This window comes from Ursus arctos, unplaced genomic scaffold (assembly GCF_023065955.2).
Source record: "Ursus arctos isolate Adak ecotype North America unplaced genomic scaffold, UrsArc2.0 scaffold_22, whole genome shotgun sequence".
NCBI classification, from domain to species: Eukaryota; Metazoa; Chordata; class Mammalia; order Carnivora; family Ursidae; genus Ursus; species Ursus arctos.
The window spans coordinates 4,994,145-5,015,766 of NW_026622897.1; the positions used below are offsets into that span (position 1 = coordinate 4,994,145).

The 21,622-nt window shown below is 44.4% G+C and overlaps 1 protein-coding gene across 3 annotated transcripts in view; it reads right to left on the minus strand.

Moving 5' to 3' along the window:
* Positions 1–815: 815 nt before the first annotated feature.
* The window catches only part of SLC35F2 (solute carrier family 35 member F2), a 46,001-nt gene continuing 25,194 nt past the window's right edge, over positions 816–21,622 (minus strand). For 2 of the 3 annotated variants that reach the window (XM_057316834.1, XM_057316835.1), the window contains exons 2-8: positions 16,109–16,288; positions 13,489–13,612; positions 9,257–9,416; positions 8,243–8,399; positions 7,666–7,718; positions 6,256–6,410; positions 816–1,875 (exon numbers count right to left, since the gene is read on the minus strand). In XM_057316834.1, the coding sequence (XP_057172817.1) occupies positions 1,690–1,875; positions 6,256–6,410; positions 7,666–7,718; positions 8,243–8,399; positions 9,257–9,416; positions 13,489–13,612; positions 16,109–16,288 (1,015 nt within the window). In that variant the 3' untranslated portion in view covers positions 816–1,689. Of the gene's footprint in view, positions 1,876–6,255; positions 6,411–7,665; positions 7,719–8,242; positions 8,400–9,256; positions 9,417–13,488; positions 13,617–16,108; positions 16,289–21,622 lie in introns of all 3 variants that reach the window. The other variant, XM_026505827.4, reaches the window with a different exon arrangement.

Consider the following 21,622-nt stretch of genomic DNA (forward strand, 5'->3'; position numbering starts at 1 on the left):
CCCACATCAAGCTCCCTGCTCAGCAGGGGAGTCTGCTTCTCCCTCTCCCTCTGCCCATGCTTGCTCTGTGTCTCTCAAATAAGTAAACAAAATCTTTTAAAAAATAAATAAACATCCAAGAAGTGAGATGACAAAAGGTCTAGAAAGATGAACAGAGACCACAGTTGACCTTGAAGAGCTCAGCTAGTGGTGAGGAAGGGCAGGTAAACAGCAAGCACTCAATAATGCAACAAGGAAGATATGAACAAAGGCCCTGGGAACCTAGAGGAGAGGGGGCCTGGCCTGGATAGCCTGAGAAGGGCTTCAAAGAGATGATGGTTGAGCTGAGACTTGACAGAGACATGGGATGCTGTTACCTGACACTCTCCACTTCACCCTGAATATACAGGTGTTTGCTCTTAAGCAGGATATTTTAAGAAATGACATGTTAATCAAAATTAAAGTCTTCCCCCAAAGGCCAAACACTGTAACCTAAACTTTTCCCGCTCATTGGCAGCTGTGAATGGCGCACAGTGAAAATCAAACATCAGCTTTAATTGGCCACAGAGAATAAAAAGTTATTTCACTAACAAAAGAAAAAAAAAAGGAAAGAAAAGAAAAAAGAAAACAGAATTCTAAAAAGTTTCTTCTGGCAAATGATCTGTGGGCTCCCTCTGACTTCCCCTCCATCCCAATGTAACCCCAGGTAGGTCTGCCTTACTTTACAGACAAACATGATTCTGAAAAGTTGGATATGAAGAAATCTTGAATATATTAAGTCACTTAAAAGTCCAGAAGGGGAGCTGGTTAATCAAAGAAACCACACAACGAATGTATTTCCATGAAATCAAAATCTTTTAATAACATTAACACTTACCAACAATTCCTTAATTACATTAAAAAAAAGTTTACATACAGTTTACAGTTTTTGTAAAGTGGCAGAGTGGTAGTTGATATAATGATGCTACATATTTGCACTTTGAACTGAAGAAGTATCACAAAAATCTCATGGCACATTACAAATCCTTGGTAAGAAGTAGTGCAGTATCCTCTCTGAACAGCGGAGAGAGGGTCCCTAGGTTTACCGCACCACCCCTCTTTCCTGCCTCGATGGTACTCACACTGGTATCTCAGGATTTCTCAAGTGCTACCCCACCCATGTTGCTGCCACATGCAATCCATCACCAGACCTCATTGTGACGTAGAGGCCACAGGCTCATGGACAATGACGACCTCAGCAAGACAAAACCCAGAAGCGTCCGAGTGTGGAAAGCTGCTCCCAAGCCACCCTGGGCTGCCCCAACTCCTGATGTCCAGCCCAGCATGGACAGCCTGCTTGCAGGCTCTGCCCTGGCTGGATGACGCCTGGGCATCGGCCCCACCACGCTTTCCCACTTGTGCCTCGAGACCCCAGTGTGGGGCACACCCTGTCTCCCTGACAAGAACAGGTACTGGTCCTCAAACCCACAGAAACATGATCCCAGCCGCCTCGCCTTCTGCTTATTTTCGTATTTCTACTTTCAATACATTATTCTCTATTCCTTGTAAAATCAAACCACTGGATCCAATCCAATGTTGCAGTGCTCACTCCCCGTGTCATAATTTTCCAAGAGTCCCCTCTGCCTTCCGCAGGCTCCGCAGCCTCCCAATACCCGCTCCCGGTTTCCCGGGGAGCCTCGGGTACACATGCACGGGTGCCTTCCTCTCCAGCTACAAGGCAGTGGAGTGAGTCTCCCGCAGGTTCTCCTCAAGCTTCAGCCCTAGGTTGTCGATGCCGATGCTGGTGACGGGCGGCACGCTGCTCTCTGGCGGCTCAGCCGTCCGCGTCGGGGTGGAGCAGTACAGGATGAAGCCCACCATGATGACGGTGAAGGACAGGATGTAGAGCCCGGAAAACTAGGAGGAGAACAGGCGATGGACTGTGGTCTCTGCCAAACACACGCTGGCTGCTGCCCTCTGCCAGCTGTGCTTTGAGGGCTCCCTTCTCCTTATCTTTTCTTCTGGAAGCCGCCTAAGGAGACACTAAGGCCCCCAACCCTCCCATGCGTATACTGGTGAACGCACGGTCTCGGACGTCACAATAGCCAGGTGGATCCTCAGATCACTAGGAAATGGAACTTCTGCCTCTCTCTGTGATACTCCTAGTTGTACTTCCACCTTGCAACCACTCCCACTTCGTGGAGAGACTCAAAGGTCAGCACGGAGACCATGAGAGAGCCAATTTCAGACCCTAAACACGGTTTATAATACTGCTACGAAACAGAGAAACACAGGACCTAAGATAAAATGTGGAGGCACAGATATGACAAGTTCTCCACAACCTTTCATGTATGCTAATGCAATAAAATCCAGTTTGCTAAAATTCAATAAATTATCTTCTCTCGGTAGACAAGTGTTACACAATCAGATTTATGGTGGACTGAGCAGGTTAAGATTTTTAGAGCTCGAAAGATGTCATTTTTCAGAAAAGTCTCAAACGCAAAGAGGTTACTGGTGTAAAGTGCAGTCGGACAACCACGGGGCACGGAGCCTGCGGGAGAAGTCTCCCACCCTCGCAGCTCCCAGAGGACTGACTGTAGCGAGAGCCCCATTCTGACAGACACACCACGAGGACAGATGGAGTTCCTGGTGACCCTCTCCAACACGCCCCCCTTTTTAGGAAAACAACCACCCCGAGCAAAATGCAGTGAAGACAAGACACTAATTCATTGTGTATTATGACTGAAAATGGCATACTGACATACCCCCAAAGTTTAAATAAATAGTATTATGCACTCTATATTTGCTCTTATTTAAATTGAGGATCCATACAAAAGTTCAAGTATTAAAGAAATTAATATTCTTGACAGCATGAAAGATAAAACACAGAAAGAGAAGAGCTAAAGACTGACCCAGGATGATATAGTAAAAATGTAAGGAAACTATGTAGCATAATGAATGCATAATTAAATGCCTAGGATCATTTTTTTTCTTGGAACAAGCAAACTCAAATTTATGAATGGTCCTGACAACCTGATTTTAAAGTTAAGAACAGAGCATGCTGGGGCACTTGGGTGGTTCAGTGGGTGAAGCGTCTGACTTCTACTCAGGTCATGATCTCAGGGTTATGGGATGGAACCCTGTGCTGGGCTCCCCACTCAGCAGGGAGTCTCCCCCCACCCCGCTCTGCCCTCCGCACCACTTGTGCGCTCTCTCTCTCTCAGATAAATAAAATCTTAAAAAAAAAAAAAAAGAACAGAGCATGCTATTTTGTTCAAGCCAATAAATATTTTTAAACTCACTTAGATTTCATAGGATGCCCTCAAAGAGTTCTCATGCCTAAAAAGAGTTCTAATAGCTGACAAAGAAAAACAATAAGAAAACACAACAGGTTGGGAAAGAAGATGAGAGGGAGAGAGAGAAGAAGAACCCAGATACACTCCCAAAAGCAGAAGGAGGAACTAACCAGGGTTTTGAAATGAGTATCATGTACAGTGCCGGTCACCTCCAGCTGTGGGCTTCTGTGAGTCACTATTGGCTTCTGCACGTTAATTTTTTAAAGATGCTCAATTCCTTCTTTTTTTTTTTAAAGATTTTATTTATTTATTCGACAGAGATAGAGACAGCCAGCGAGAGAGGGAACACAAGCAGGGGGAGTGGGAGAGGAAGAAGCAGTGGGAGAGGAAGAAGAGTGGGAGAGGAAGAAGCTCCTCCTAGCGGAGGAGCCTGATGTGGGGCTCGATCCCATAACACCGGGATCACGCCCTGAGCCGAAGGCTCAACCACTGTGCCACCCAGGCGCCCCTGCTCAATTCCTTCTTAACCTCAAGCCTTTAGAACCCTTTAAGGAACAGTTTTTCCCCAAAGCAGGAAAGCCTTCACCAGATTCAGAGCAAGAGTCAATGGCAATGATGCCAAGTCAAGCTGAAAGCCAAACCTGGCTTTAGTTCTCGGATCCAAAACTTAGCATGGTCCTCAATACACCGCTGGCACTTAATAAATATTTGTTAGGGGAAAAAATGATTCCGAGAATATTAGGGAAAAGTAAACCTAGTTAGAGTACCCTAAACTTTTAAGTCAGTATTACCAAGTCAGTATTTATGCCCTCCTATAAAATGTTCACTGTTACCTGTAGGAAAACCTACATAACTTGTTCAAAACCCATCCTGTTTGGTGGTTTTAAATGTGTAGAAGAAAAAGCATCTTGTTTCTCTTAAGAAGCAGGTGATCAAATGGAGTCTCTTCCCTTTGAAGGGAGAGACTCTAAGGGAATGAAGTAAGTCTCCTGAACGAGAGGCTCTTACCTTTACCTTTCTGCTTTTTTGTTTAAATTCTACCCTTTGTGTCCGGATCTATACTGGAAGCTTCTTGTGGCTACTCTTAAGATCAGTTCCAGAGGAGGCAGAGTCTGACAATGAGGAGTGCAGAAATTTTTAAACTTCTTTAAACTGTTGATTTTAAAAAGAAGAGCCAAAGTTGCTTTAGAAACTACATTTTTAAGAATTGGTGGTATATTGGGCTTATAATTCTGCCTTTAAAAACTGCTTCTAAAATGCTAGGTATCGGGCACCTGGATGGCTCAGTCAGTTAAGTGTCTGCCTTTGGCTTAGGGCATGATCCCAGGGTCCTGAGATCGAGTCCCATGTCAGGCTCCCTGCTCCGTGGGGAACGTGCTTCTCCCTCTGCCTCCCTCTCTCTCTCTCTCTTATGAATAAATAAATAAAATCTTTAAAAATAAATAAATAAAATGCTAGGTATGTTCTTTAAGCTCTGAATGGTTTTCCACCCCTGTAATTTACTCTGAAGATCACAGAAGACTCACTCATTGCTCTACAAGCCTTGAAATGGCCTTTGAACGAAAACAATCAAATCTGATCTGGGTTAAGAGTGAGCTGCAAGGGGCGCCTGGGTGGCACAGTGGTTGAGCGTCTGCCTTCGGCTCAGGGCGTGATCCCGGCGTTGTGGGATCGAGCCCCACATCAGGCTCCTCTGCTATGAGCCTGCTTCTTCCTCTCCCACTCCCCTGCTTGTGTTCCCTCTCTCGCTGGCTGTCTCTATCTCTGTCGAATAAATAAACAAAATCTTAAAAAAAAAAAAAAGAGTGAGCTGCAAGACGTGCAAGGACAAAGAAACATAAAGCAAAAGAACTGAGAAGGAATTTAACGTTCACATGCTCTGATTTTGAGAATAACAGTTTAAAGTTATGTGGTAAAAAAAAAATGACACACAAAAAGGCTTTTTCGTGTTAAAGTTAAGAGCAGTTAAAGAACAAATATCTACATGAAGGGAGCTTATAATAGGTAGTGACAGGTGTATTTTCAGAGCTTTTCTTTCTTTAACCTTGCTTCTTCCTTCCCACTTGGATACTATTTTACTTAGAAGTTAAACTACTAAAGCTAAATCAATATACTTGGTTTAAAAAGAAAAACACATAGGTCAGTGGGACCATATGTTAGTTACATAGATAACGTATAACCACAAGCTTAACTGCAGAATATAAACACCATCACCCCCTAGCGGCGGCCTCGTGAAATGCAAGCACAGCACCACAATTCACTTTGGGGCCCTTGGCAGTCGTTTTCATTAAAAAAAAAAAAAAAAAAAAAAACCTACTAGGCCTGCCAGATCACTTCTCTGATTCACTCTGACATTTGTTACTTTTTAATGATGCAGCCAAAAAGCTATATATACTCCTTTGGTCTAAGTTCAGGAATACCTTAACCAGCAAGTTTACAAAGATAACACCCAGTTCCTTTCATATGTAACACTGCAGGCAAAATGTTTTATGCTGCTTAAGCAGAAATTTCTGAGAACCCACTGAAAAAGGCACTGTGAGTTCATGGCCAATTCCTGGGAATAGTGTAAATCAGTGCCAAGCAATCTCTGCCTGGATACAAAATTTTACAAGGACAAAGAAGTGTAGTTGCTGTCCCCAAATGAAACTAAAATTATCAAGCAACAGCCAACATTTTCACTATTTGTTCAAATAACTGGGATAGCAAGCTCGTCGACAAGCATTTACTGAAGGTATACTAAAGAAAGACGGATTTCCAATGCAGCAGTTCTGAAAGTGTGCTCTCAAGACCTGGAGGTACCCAAGACCCTTTCAGAAGCCTGTAACATCAAAACTCCTATTAGAAATACAAACATGACGCTGTTTGCCTGGAGTGCAGATTGTCCAATGAGATTCTTGCCAAAAAAGATGAGGCTTTATTTTTGGATCTAAAATAGTGAAGACACCCATGACTTCTTTTAGACCAAACAAGTGTTCCTATTTGAACATATCTATTTGCTTACCTTATAGCCAAACAGAAAGAGTCCAAAGAAAAGACTGTAGAGGTCAGCTGTCAGAATGCCCAAGTTGACAGAAGTGGCACTCGTGACTTTAATCACCAGCGGCATGAAGCTATACAGGCAGAACATACAGAGCGCGAATGCCGCGAACAACAGGGCTGCAGAAAAAGCAAAGGGGAAAATCTAACGTTACAGGAAGAAATCAGAAGGCAAAGACCCTTTTAAGGCTTGGCTGCCGTCTACAATTTCCTGATCCTCTAACACACTCTCTAAAAAGCCACTTGCTAATGCTCAGCATTGCAAATGAGACCCAGAAAGCCCTCAGGAAAACAATAATCATACTAATAACAAGATGCGACACAGAGGAAGGACTTCAAAATTGCAACAGGGTGTAAGACGGTGAAGGCCGTATGCACTTGTTCATGGAGTGACTGGTTCAACAGCTCTGGCCACCCCGCCCACCCCAGAGAGCGTGATGTTGTGATGAAAGGCCAAGCAAAGCAGAATCACTATCAAGAAAAATCACCCATTATCTTTTGTTGGCTTTTATCCGGTTCATTGGTTGGACATGATCGGTGTCACTGGACTCAGGATAAGTATTTTTAGTCATCGAAGGCAGCTGGCTGTTAGCCCATTATCTTGTGCTCATCTCATTACATTCAGCATTCTCAGAAAACACAGTACAACCGTCCTCTTCAGGACAGAGCTGGTCATGTGGGTGCTCACCATTTAGCTTTGCAACCACACCTTCAATCCCACCCCCACAGTCAACACACGCCCACTCACACCCACTCACATTCATGCACACTCATTCACACTCTGGCAATCCAAGTTATTTGATTGAATTAAATTATCCAAGCACAGCATAGGAACTTCCATGACATTTTATGGACTGTTTTTAACTTCTTTCCACCCATGATTAAATAAGGTTGGAGGAGTCTTTCCTAACTGTTCCACCACTGTTTTCTGCATTATTTATTTGTGCAGATGCCCGGGAATATCAGGTGAGAGTCGTAATGGAAGGTGGTGGGTGATCACACACCATAAGAATATGAGGGTTAATGTTTCCCAAATTGCATCGAGCAGACAACCTTCACACGAGGTTTGAGGACTCGCAATACAGATCGAGCTGAAAGTGACTGTGACCAAAGGTCAGTCTTGTTCAGCACTCCTAGCAAAGGAAAGCTATTCCTGAAGGTAAGGATTAAGAATTAACTCCAGTGAAGGTTCATTTACAAGTTCTCAGGGAAAACTCAATGTAACCCCCCGGAGCCCTCTGGGTACCGAATTACTCTGTGATTTTACAAAAATGGTTAAACACTACTTAAATGAAGTATTTATTTCTTGACGTGTGTTTTTGTCACTGAGAGGAAAGGATACTGACCAAAAAAGGATAACCATTTATGTACATACCAATCTTCCAGTCCCACTGAATGCCGGCAATATCCTTATATTCCACGATCAATCTAAGATTAAAACAAGAGGTCAGAGAGAGATCCACAGACTCATTTTCACTAGTTTATAAGCATTTTAGTTGCCATACTTCAACTAAGGTGAGGAATTACATTGATCTTTTAAAATGTTTCTTAGGGTATAAAAATAAATATCTTTAATATAAAGGACAATGAATAAAACCAAAGGAGCCCATAAACATGCTTGAGGCCCTTCAAGGCACTTTTCAAATAGTAGCCAGCATGACATTGTGTTTTCCATTTGAATAGGGAGTTCGTGTTTTCTGGAAATAACTGAAAAATAAAGTCTATACTGGTAATGCTTCTACCCCACTGAAAGCAGAAATCCTAAACATCATGCACATGATCAGAAAATGTGGCATAATTCTTGATATTTCAAGAAACTTCTAATAGTTAGCAAGTTACTGATTCCAAATGGGAATCTGGGCCAAATCAGCAATGAATATTAGTAACTGGAAAGTAACCACATACCATATAAGAGCTTATTTTGTTTTTAAGGGAGATTTATAGACTCTTACAGCTGTATGCCGCTGACAATGGTTCCAAATAAGCCCACCATCCCTAAAAACTCCTGTCTGCTCAGCTTCTTCACAACATATTCTTCACACACATTAGAAACAGCATAGAGGGAAGCCCCAAGAAGGACCAAGATGTCACCAATCAGGACGTCACTACCTACAGGAAGACAAGACACAAAAAGGTACACAGTGTCAAGACAGGGGACCCTTTCTAGCTTGTTTCCAGGAGTTTATCTGGTTCACATTCATTTAAGTAAGATTTTACAGAAAGAAACCCTGGTTTCTAGAAGTTCAAGGACTCTTACTCCTCTCACTTTCTGGCACAATTCTGCTGATTTTTCATATTTTGACCCCTCGGGAGACGACGTGACTGGAAGATGGATAGTGTAAGGCCTTAGGAATTGATTCTATGACAAAGAAATTAATGGAATTTATGGGAGGGAATTAACTAAAAACCACAGGGAAGGAAGTTAGGTGGTCAAGGTCATCTTCCCTCAATGCAAGGACACAGTGACGTCACTTGTACACTGGGCGAATTCAGAGACCATATTTAGATTTTATAGCAACCATAGTCTGAACTTTGACCCAAACAATGTCCAAGTGTTCTCATCCACAGAGCGACTGAAAAAGAGGCTGGTCACCCAGTGGACGCGAAGTTTCCTTTTGATAAAAAGCCAAGAATCCAGAGTAGGTTTTTCCACTAACTAACCCAGATGGATGGGCCAAAAGAGGATGATGGCAAACATTTAAAGAAACTTCTCTCTCAGGAGACAAAACAACGCTATTTAGTGTGGCAAACAGGAGCAAGGGCCGTGGGCGGGCAGAAACTGAAAGCACACTTGGTAGAAGGGGTTTCAATAGCAGAAGCAAGTAAATCTGAAAATAAAACTTAAAAGACAGCTTAACCAAGACATGTTTTCTGTCTTTTCCCATATAGCTTTGCAATACAAAAGCGAAAACACAAGCAACACCTTTCTTCTGTGACCGAAGCAGAAGCAAGGACCGCGGCCTCACCTGAATTGTCTTCCCTTCCCGCTAGTATGTCTGCACCGACCATGGTCCCCACGCCCAGCAGACACACAGCCACGGCGATGAAGTGGATAACTCTGTATCTTGCATAAAGAATAAACCACGAGAGAGCCATCAACACAGGGATCCCAAAGCAGTCCAAAAGCTGCAAGGAAGGAGACACCCACAGCGTAAGCCATCTGTCCTCAGCCAAAAGATGGGTAAATAATCCTCAGAGTCTGTGTTTACTCCTGCTCGCCCTGTACGTCTCTCATGGCGATTTACCGGGATTACCTGGATTTGCCTTTACCTGGATCGTCTCACTGAAATCTTCACAGCCCTGTGAGACGGAAACCATGATTCCCATTTTACGTATGAGGAAAACCAAGGCACAGACAGGTTAAATGAGTTGCCCCAAATCCCACAGCTGGAAGTGGGAGAACCAGTGGCTGACCCCAGGGACTCTGCCTCACAACCCGTGCTCTATCTCTAGCCTGCCGCCCGCGGTTCTCCTAAGTCCAGCATCAGGCACCCACTCAGTCCACCAACACTTTCGCACCTCATGGGGGGAGACCCTAGGAGAGGAGCTGGAGCGTAGAGAATGAGACACAGCCCAGCCCTCAGGAGCATACAGGCTGGACAGACACAGAATGAATAGTCACACAGGCAGACAGTTAATTGTCGTGGGGCTAAGCGCTACCAAGAAGTACAAGAGATTGTCAGAAAGCCAAAAGCACCATCTCCCTGACAGTGGCTAACCCCACCCTAGCTCACAGCGAACTCTCCTGCTCATCTTCATCGAATATTCCATCACCTGTTGATCGTGGGTCCAGAAAATACTTCCTCCACCCCCGATATTTCCAGGCTAGAAGGCAGTGCCAACATCACAGCAAATTCAAAATCACTAGTAAAGGGAAAAACTGGAGATTTGATTCACTCGATTCTCGAATTCACAAATTCTGTGAAGTGCATTCAAGGATAAAATTTATTCCGTATACTGACAATATTCCTGAACTGGTTTTATTGCTCCCCCTGTTCTTTTTTTAACCTTGTCTCAGATTCTCTCTGTGTCTGTCTCGTTTTGGACAAGGCAGGCCCCTAAATCTCCCGCAGCCTGCCCGAGCCCGTCCACGGCTGACTGACTGCCTTGCACTGCAGTGTCATTCCAGGGGCCGGCGCGCCCGGCACGGGCACCTTGCCTTGTTATTTATTCCAGCTGCAGAGCTCTAATCCCCTAAGTGCTTTCCTGAGCCAGCCCGAATAACAAACCATTAAACCACGCAAATGATAACAGCCCGTCCCGGAAGACACCAGCACGATCCAGCCATAATGACTTAACAAAGTCTAAATGATGTTCCTTAAACAAAAAAAGGGGAAAAAAAGGTCACTCTCAAAACTCTCACAGGAGACTCCCTATCCTTAAATTGTGTCTTAAAATAAAACTTATTCTATTTTGGGGGGCACCTGGGTGACTCAGCTGCCTGCCTTCAGCTCAGGTCATGATCCCAGGGTCCCAACATGGAGTCCTGCACTGGGCTCCCTGCTCAGCGAGGAGCCTGCTTCTCCCTTTCCCTCTGCCTGCCGCCCCCTGCTTGTGCTCTCTCACTATCTCTCTGTCAAATAAATAAATAAAATCTTTTTAAAAAATCTGTTCTAACAATTTTGGTGGGCAAAGAGTGGCCATCTAAGGGAGCTGCCTATGTCATCCCGCCACTGACCAGCGGCATGCTCCCCAGCCAGTGCCCCTTGGCGTCACAATATGAAACGAAGACATGAGACCAAAAGATCTCACAGGTCCCTTCCTACCATAAAGTTCCACGACTACTCACCTGCTACCTAGCACACTGGGTGTCTATCTACATCGCTTCTCGTCACGGAGTACTCCTGGTGATGGATGCCTTCTCCTTGATGCATTCAGTCCCAAGAGCCTCCCTATCTAATTTAATCTTTAAAAATTATTGTTCAGCCACAGTCGGCAAGGCACGAAGTCAGACCCCCGAGTGGGGAAGGCACAGATACAAAACTGAGTTAGGCTCTGTTGGAAATACTTTATTAGAGATGGAGCAGGCAGGAGAAAGTGAGCTTGAAGGAGGCCTTGGAGATGGAGGACGGGGGCTTCAAACAGCACTGTGTTCTCGAAAGAACAAGGCAGCAGCCCAATGGAGGAGAAGCTGGCTGTCGGTGGGGAAGGAACAGAGGTGGGGTAAAGCGGGAGGACACACGGGTAGAAACCTACTCCACGGGGTGCCGACGGCCACGTCATGAACCTCCCATAAACCACTCCGTCAGCGGTTGCCATTCCAGACCCCCTGAGCCCAACCTCCACCCTTCCACCCATACCGCAGATGTACTCAAGTAGAGAACCAGCTGGAAGAGCCGCGGTGACAGTCCCCAGCCACTGCAGCAGGGAGCTTTAGCGGCCAGATGCCCGTTTTATAACAGACTCCTTGCAAAGGCCAGAAGCACGTCATGTTTGGCAACCAAATGCTTAGGTTTTTCTATGAGGGTAGAATGAAAGAAATTGTTTTCAATAGTCTAAGGCATGCGCTTCAGTCACAAAGACCCAACTGTAAGTATTTTTGCTTAGCTGGGTTTAGACCTTGTACCAAGTCAAACCGGTCATCCTCGGTTGTCAGCAACCAAAGTTTCTGGGAATTATAATCAAGTCATTAAATTGTGCATGAGGTTAGGAGGGTAGATGTGACTAGAAACGTGCCATTTTCCACATACATATACGCTTATAACCCATAGCTAAAAGCACACTTAATCCTATTTCTGATGAACTTGATCCTTTAGGTAACTCCTGGTTTGTGAATGCTGGGTTTTCTAGGTGCCTCCTGTGATATCTGTCATAACCCATATTTCCCTAAACCAAAAGGTCCACTGAAGACAATGCTTAGCTCGACTAGCACAATGTTACGGAAGAAAAAATAGTTAGTATGACGCATTCAGATAATAGTAGCATTTAATGTATCTTCACGTTGGAAAACTACTGAATTTTCATCAGTCCTTACATCTTCCAAGTGAAATAAGTCTTTTTTAAAAGATTTTATTTATTTATTTGTCAGGAAGAGAACAAGCAGAGGGAGCAGCAGGCAGAGGGAGAAGCAGGCTCCCTGCTGAGCAAGGACCCCCAACACGGGACTCCATCCCAGGACCCTGGGATCATGACTTGAGCAGAAGGCAGATGCTTAACCCCGACTGAGCCACCCAGGGGTCCCTCGAGTGAAATAAGTTGAATTACACTTTAATTTTTCCAGAGATGAAATAAGGACATCTCTGTTTCATATAGTGAGAAAACTGATGCATCAAAAAATTACAAATATAGGGGCGCCTGGGTGGCTCAGTCAGTGACGTGTCTGCCTTTGGCTCAGGTCATGATCCCAGGGTCCTGTGATCAAGCCCCCATCGGGCTCCCTGTTCAGCGGGAGTCTGTTTCTCCCTCTGCTCCTCACCCCAGCTCATGTTCTCTCTCTCTCTTTCTCTCAAATAAATAAAAAACTTGAAAAGAAAAAAGTCACAAATTTATTAAAGTGTGAAGACTAAACCTGGCATTGGAGTCTCTCACTTTCACCTCCCTTCATGAAACATTTCCTCGTTAACAGTAGTGAGTCAGTGTCATGATACGGTCCAGAGTCTGCTCACATCAAGACAACTGAATCAGTCTTCCTCAACACCTAGTTAAAAAGCACTGCTCTGCAGGAACATTTTTCTCTCAATCCAGCAAGAATAAACCTAAAAAAGGAATAGGGGTATCAGTTTTACCTCTGGCTACCCAAGGTGCTTAATCTCTACCCCTGAGGTCTACAAGGTTCTTTCCAGTGATTCCAACAGTTCCCTTTGTCTTGAGTATCTACTTTACGAGCAAACCTCCAACTTTTCTGTGGCACAAAAGTATATTCACTCTATATGCCATCTTTAAGCAAACTAAAAAAGCACTCACGTCCACATCAGAGCATCAACTGCCAACTAAATATTTATGCTTACTTTCGTAGCAACTGTTTTATTGTGGAACAGCATTGGCAGTTTGAGAACTGATTAACTTGTATACATTTTCACTAATTCTAGGAAATTTTACTCATTAGCACATATGCTCCTCGAAGAAACAGATCGCACCCACCTGTGGTTAGGTTTTCTGTAAGTGAACAGCTTTTCAACAAAATTTTATTAGCACAGATGGGTTCCAATTCTTCTGTTGAAGCTGCAAAACCCACACGGGTCAGAGGAGGGCCCCTTACCTGGACACTGGTTAGAGTGGTGTACTGGTATGCTTTGACAATCAGGTAATTAGCTTCCACGTCTGCTAGCCCAAGCAGGATGTACTTCCACCATTTTCTCTTCAAGATGGATAAAAGGTTATCACTACCTGGTTGAAAGAAATCTGGGTTGGTACCTGCTACTTGAAAATGATGGTACGAACGTCAATTTAGAGATTCAAGAGTCAAAGTAAAGGTGGCTTCTCCGAATTTCCATGACTCATAACCAAAATGCCCACAATAGCTCAGCAAGGGTCAGATTTTTTTCTATTATGAGACCCAAGCTAAGATGTCCGCATAGACCAAGGGTTTAAAGAAAACACCACAGAGAAAGTGAATAGGAGAAAAGCAGCTAAATTTCATTTCCTACTGTAACAGAAATATAATAACCAGATACGGGTTTGGATGCTGCCATTCCTGACAAGCTACAGATTATTCTAAAAAATCAAATGTTATCTTATGACTTCATTGGTTATTTAACCTCCGCACGTGATCATTCTTTTGGAAGAGATGTTCTTTCAAGAGAAAATGAACTCAGTGATAAGTGTGGAAAAAAAGAGTTGGTGGCATCATTGAAGAAACATCTTTTATCCCCTAAATTCTACTTAGTTAATTGCAATTCACTTCTCTGGAGAATCTAGTAGATAGGAGATATGTAGTCAGCGCACATATGAGAAGGCTTTATGGTAAAAAGAACCTACAAGTGGGAATCATGACCAAAAAATTATCATTAAAACCCAATTATCAGGAACATCCTGAAAACACAAAGTTAGTCTTCCTCAACATGACGTGGCAGGCACCCACCAACCACCCCGCAGGGGGACCTCACTGATGTACGTAGGAGTCACGCTGACTTCCTAAAGGCCAGTGCTTAGAGAGGAACGAAGTCCAGGGCTATTACCCATGGACCCAATTCTATTTCCAACTCCTAAAGCTCTTACCAAATTTGGTACTTCCCCCTTAAGACACTTTCCCCTCTCCCACCACTTGTTTCCACTTTCTTTCAAAAATAAGTCACTTATCCAGACACCGCGTACCATTGTGCATTAAGGTCCATATTAACGAGGATGCGCAAATACCAGTGATGTCATTATGCATCTTAAGATGATGAAAATGGAAGTACTGCCCCCTCCCGATCAGTCTGGGTTACTCATCGTCTTCAAGTTTCCGAGTTCCATCTCATTTCATTTATTTTTCAAAGTCATGCTCTCCTCTTGTGACAAGGATGTTTGTCGTGACTGGCAGCCCTTAGTGTGGAGTGCCGGTGAGAGCTGTGCTCCGGGGCAGGCTGGCTGGGTCGGAAACCGGCTCCAGTTCCTACCGACATGACTCACATCCCATTCCCTAGTGCTGCACACTTCAGTTTCCTCACCGGCAAAGCGGGGGTAATAGTAATACCCACCTGCGTCATTGGGAGGATTCAGTGAGGTAACACATCACCAAAGGGAGTTAAGCAATTCAAGTGATGCCTTGCACAGTAACGTCAGCCAGAATCCAGCTTTTCCCATTTTCTGTGTAGCTAGCTAGAAATCATAATTCTGTCATGATTCTAAAACAACTTCACCCAGGCATCTGGCCGGCTCAGTCGGTTAAGCCTCCGACTCTTGGTTTCGGCTCAGGTCATGATCTCAGGGTTGTGAGATCGAGCCCCACATCAGGCTCCACACTCAGCAGGGGGTCTGCTTGAGATTCTCTCCCTCTGCCCCTCCCCCTGCTTGCACGCACACACTTTCTCTCTCTCCCTGGAATAAACAAATCTTACCAAAAAAAGAATGATAAATTCTTTTTTTTTTTTTTTTTTTAAAGATTTTATTTATTTATTCGACAGAGACAAAGACAGCCAGCGAGAGAGGGAACACAAGCAGGGGGAGTGGGAGAGGAAGAAGCAGGCTCCTAGCGGAGGAGCCTGACGTGGGGCTCAATCCCATAACGCTGGGATCATGCCCTGAGCCGAAGGCAGAAGCCCAACCGCTGTGCCACCCAGGCGCCCCAAGAATGATAAATTCTTAAAAAAATAACAACCAGGCAGTGATAAAGATGTTAATTCCTTGCCAATTCCTTGTGTTTGTCTCTCTCACAGCACAGACTTGGTCTACACATAATCAATGTTCCATTTAATGTTCTCCACTTGGCTGGAAATATATATTTTGAAGAGCAAGGCTCTTTTTAAGGGTTTTTAGTATTGTCTCTTAAATTTATCAACCACAGGAGAAAAAAATAAAACCTAACTCATAATGGCGTTTCCACTTTTTTTTTTAATTTTATTTTTTTTAAGTAATCTCTACACAAACATGGGGCTTGAACTCATGACCTCCAGGTCAAGAGTCCCATGCTGAGCCAGCCTGGTACCCCAGCACTTCTTTACATTTTTCTGACAACTTCTATCAGGACAGTTTGGTGCTACCTGTTCTAATCAACAATTTCAGAGAATTATACATAAATCTCCATACATTTTCAGAGCATTCAGTCCTATTTTTCTAATAACTTCTATGAAAAATAGTTTCCTGTTCTAGGATTTACCTCACATTTTATTTTTTAAATATCTAGAAGCCAAACATTTTTATGAAGATAATTTGTTGGGAAGGTCATCCTCACATGTGACCTACCTGATTGAAACGCCAGTATCATTGTATAAAATAGAAACAGCAAGCAATAGTTGATAAAACTCTGAAGCATGGGGGTGTTCACTTTGTATTTTTCTGCCAGGTACTGGCTGGTGATGGCTGTCCCACATATACACAAGGACAACATCTGACCCAGGGCAATTGTCTTCAAAATATTCCTGGAAAATAAAGGAGAAAATCAGAATAACTGGCAAGTAAGTTATTCCTTACACATACACACTCAACACAAAGAAATATTCTAATTATTCCAGGGGGTCCTTTATTTCACTTTATTGCTTACTTCATATGCACAAAAACTGAAGTTTTGTATTTTGAGAGACTATAGCTTTACTCCTTCACATTTCTGATTTTCCTCCTCACTCCCACAAAAATACACATTCCCCAACTTCACTGACCACATAGAGATCGTGTGGGTTACTAAGCTGTGTCATAGACTAGTCGAAGTGTGTGGGTGATTTTTTTTTTAACTTTAACTCTAGTTTTAAATTCTTCCTACGCATGAAGCGTTCACCGTTTTCTCATCCTTTCACTGTGCCGGAGACCTGATTTCTTCAACGAGAAGCAATGGCTTTCAAGGTTGCCTGCATGTTTGAATCACGGAGACTCTGTGAAGTTTTATTTTTTATTTATTTGAGAGAGAAAGAGAGCGTGCGCACACATGTGAGCACCACTGGGGGAGGGGCAGAGGGAGAGGCAGAGAGAATCTCAAGCAGACTCCCCACTGAGCACAAAGCCTGATGCGGGGCTTGATCCCATGACCCTGAGATCATGACCTGAGTCAAAATCAAGAGTCCGTCCGACACTAACCGACTGAGCCACCCAGGTGCCCCCGAATCACCAAGATTTTGAACGCCAACGTTCAGCTGCACCCAGACCGAGCACATTAGCGTCCCTGGCAGTGGGTCCCAGGCGTTGCTGATGCTCCAAGCTCCCTGGGTGATTCCCGTGTAGCCGACACTGAATCACTGCTCTAGAGGAGGGCACCTGGGATCCATAGAAGAATAAGACCCAGACTCTGCCTTTTGGCATTTAAAAAGAAGAGGCATCTTAACAAGCAACGAAAGCCATGTCAGCAAGTGGAAAGTGGAAGATGATGTGAAAGGCTCCCCAGGCATAGAACGTATGGAACCCAGCCGCCCAATAAACCTCAGGGGGACTGCTGAAAATGATCCCTGGGTTTCTTTCTTTTTTAAGATTTTTATTTATTTATTTGAGAGAGAGGGAAAGAGAGCACGAGCAAGCACAGGGTGGGGAGGGGCAGGGGGAAAGGAGGACAGAGATGCTCTCGCAGACTCTGGGCTGAGCCTGGAGCCAGCCACGGGGCTCAGTCCCACGACCCTGAGACCATGACCTGAGCCAAAACCAAGAGTCAGCTGCTCAACTGACTGAGCCACCCGGAAGCCCCGATCACTGGGTTTCTAGAGTAGATGACTGGACAGATACGAGGCTGCCGACCAGGTCAGGGAATACAGGACGAGAGGTAGGTCTGGGCAAGGGGAGGGTCATGAGTTCAGCATGAGAGCAGCAGAAACTGAGAGGGCTGTATCGCTGGAGGGAAAACAGTGAGAGGTTTGACAGGCGGACTCTAAGAAGGCCCCTGGTGAGTCTCTGCATCCTGGCATTTTCGCCCTGTGTAACCTCCCCTTGAGTGTGTGCAGGATCCGTGACTTGCTTCTAGCCAGTGCAACACAGTAAAAGTAGTGGGATGTCATTTCCACGAATACATTCCATAAGGTTGTCACTTCCGTCTTACAAGTCAACTCGACTCTCTTCCCTGCTAGCTTCCCTCTCCTTGTACAGAGAGACCCACGTGGAGAGGAACTGAAGGTGCCCCCGCCAAACCCCAGCAAGGAACTGAGAACGTCAGCGCACCGGCCCGCAAGGAAATGCGTCTCGCTAACATCAACATGAGTCTGGAAGCAAAGTCCTCCCCACGGGAGGCTGCAGCTGGGTCCCCAGCCCCGCAGAGACCACAAACCGCAGCCCTGCGAGAGGCCCCGGAGCAGAGGGTAGAGACAGGCCTAACCCACAACAACGGAGCTTATTTCAAGTCACTAAGTTTGTGGTAATTTGTCACACAGTATTAAATAACAAAGTTGAAGCACTGGACTTCAGAAAGATAGACCGCCTCTGTCTTCTCTCCACTACACACAGCAAGGGCCGGGCACTTTGTTGTCACTCAGTAAGTATTTGCTGAATGAATGTAAATGGATAAAGAAATGATCATACATGCCCAAATATATTGGTAACTCCAAATATAAGATACTTCTCTAGTTTTCCAGTGAAGTGCAAAAGTCAGAGAAACACCAGAAAATATGAGAGTGCGTGACACAGAAGCTAAGAGGGGAAAAACTTTTTTAAAATCAAGAGATGATCAATACGATAGTATCAAAAAGTACAGAGAGAAGGGGTGGCCTTATGGCTAAAGAGACACAGCTGGATCCGCAAGCGGCAGTACTCAGACCTTTGCAGGAAAGCTTTTGGCCAGTGGGAATGCCTCAAGTCAGATTCCAGTGGGTGGGGTGAGTAGACCACGAGCCAGTGAATGCACCAAGCATGACCGGCTGCTTTTGTAAAATGATGAAAAGGAGAACGGAGATAAGGAAAGTCTGAAGAATAAGCAGCAGTGCTGAAGACAGGTTTATTAATTATTTATTATCATTATCATCTTGTTGAAGGATCAATGACGTTTAAACAGATCTGGGAGATGAGCAGAAGGCAGTAAGAGTGAACATGTGAAGACTGACAAAAAAGAAATTGAAAAGAGATTATAAAGACAACTCTTGGAAGGATCAGAGATCAGGACCGAGAACACCGCCCCTTTTGTTTAAAATGCTCTCTATATAAATCCTTCCAGAGTTGCTCTAGGTAAAGTAGCAAATATCAAAACTGCAGAATATCTGTTCTAAGAGTTTACAGTGTATTTTTTCTTCTGGAATGACTGTTTCAGTAATTTGCAACTAACCTCGAACAATCCTAGCCCAGGGGCTGAAAGAGAAAAGGGAAGTTTGTGGGGTGAGTCAACCAACACTTGCAGAGCTTTTGCCACGTGTCAGGACAAGAAGATAAAAATTGAGGGGCGCCTGGGTGCCTCAGTCAGTTAAGGGTCCGACTTGATTTCGGCTCAGGGCGTGATCTCAGGGTCGTGGGATCGAGCCCCACATCCAGCTCCACACTGGGCTTGGAGCCTACTTAGGATGCTTTCCCTCTCCCTCTGCTCCTCCTGCTCTCACGCTTCCTGAAATCTTTCTATGGATCCCCTTTGTCCTTAGATGAAAGCCTACAGGGCACCCCATCATCTGACCTCTGGCTCACTTTGCCAGTCTCATCTTGGACTACTCTCACAGCTTTAATTTTTGATTTTTTAAATTTCTGTAAGATATTTAAAATACAACAAAGTATAATGTGCAGCCAACATGCATTTATGTATCTACCCGGGAGCTTAAGCACAAAACACTAGCAACATCAACATATCCCCCTCCGCTCTCCCCAGCCTCAGCTCTCTGCGGTAACTAGCTATTCTAGAACTGGGCATTTATCATGCCATGCATTTCCATATATTTTAATATTTATGTAAATATCCCTAAGCAATAAATAGCACTGCTCTGCTTGTTTTAAAATTTTATATAAACAGCATAATATGTATGTATACCTCTGTCGCAACTCGCTATTTTGATTGACATTGTAGGAGAGTCACCTGTGTTGATACGTTAGTTGTGTGGTTCATTCATTTTTACTACATGATATCACTTTATCCATTCCCTTCTTGATACTGAAGCTGTATTCCAGTGTGTGTGTGTGTGTGTGTGTGTGTGTGTGTGCGCGCGCGCGAGCACAAGCTCTTATAAACAATGCCTCTGCAGATATTCTTGCATATGTCTCCCAGTGGACAAATCTTAAGAGTTTTTCTGGTTTTTAGCAAACTGATGCAACTGGGTTGCTGATATGCTCAGATATAATCTTAGGGTGGCCTGACAGGAGCACTCAGGATGGCCTGATAGGGACTACTCAGAGTATCCTACAAATATAATGGCTTCCTATTTGTTCCACGAAGTTTAAAGGAATCATTTGCTCTGAAGAAATAGAGTGGAATGGTTGCTCTTAGGCTAGAAGAAGCGTCTTCAATTTTATTTGTTTTGCTAGACGGCTCTTTAAAGGGTTCTATCACTTCATGTTGTTTACTCTGTTGCTCTCAAAAGGAAGGAACTACAGGAATCTCCACCCTTCAAGGGGAAGAATGTATCAGTAACTGGCCAGACGCAAAGACTTTTTTTTAGGCTACAGAAGGACATTTTCAGCCAGGTGAGCAAAGAGTTCAGGACTCGCCCCCACACGGGTAGCAGTCTTTCTGGGGATGCTCTGCCCATCACAGGAGGATGAGGCAAAATGCATCGAGGGGTTTTGACGTCTTCCTCTCGTGCTCACTTCTTTCTAAAGGAGACACTGATTCTAGATTTTAGGCTAAAGAAAAGAAATTCGCTACTTGGTCTGCCTAGAGCACTACAGAAGTTAAGGAGCCAAAGCCAGAAAGTGGGGAAGTGTATTCATTCTGTGTCACTGTCCCCAGCTGTATACTTCCCTCAGGGATCATGTGAGGAAAAACACCTAAACAAAGAAATGGTTCCAATTCTCCTGCATTTCACTGTTCAACTGGTATCGCTATAGCACACGTTCTCAACATAATCGTCACGACTACCAGAGAAAAGTACAACCACCCTCCTGTTACGGATGAGGAAAACGGTACCCAGAGAGGCTCCATGCTTCACCCACAGTCGTACAACCAGGAGAAGGCTGGGGAAGTCAGTGCTCTCAGCTATTAAAAGACTGGATCAGGGGTTCAGATTTACTTAAAGGACCTAGGGAAACTTCTCCTCTCCTCCCTGGAAGGAAGTCTCAGAAGTACAGACCTTTGGTGCTAATCCCCACTTTATTTTTTAAGTTGAAGAGACGGTGAACCAGAAGAAGGAAGTGTTTTGCCCAAGATGATACAGAAGCCGAGCTGATGCCCAAATTTTCTGATCACCAAATATCTGCTGTTCCCCTGGCAGCACATGGTTTGGGGATAATACGTGAGATCATCCCTCAAAGTTGGTATCTTCTTATTTTCTGATCTCTTTCTCCTCACTCCTCTCCCCCAGACCCCTCTCTTCACCCTGTGTCCCTTCTCTTATGATTTCATAACAGAGCTGACACCTGAAAACCCCTTCTTCAAGGGACCCTTGCCCCCCACCTCACTGCCAAGAAAGGCATCTAGGCGGATCTCTCTCCTACCAGCATGAACCCTGCTTCCCTGTCCATCAGCGGGCAGCTGGAGGTCTGAAGTACAAGGCACCAGAGAGCTAACCAAGTGACCCATTACCTAACCAAATTCGGAGCATTTTTCACACCCCATAACAGACTAAAAAGCAACGATACATTTGAAATAAGTGAGAATAAGAAGTCTGGAAGCATGAAATCCTGTTCACAAATTGACAAAATTCCTCTTGTAAGCT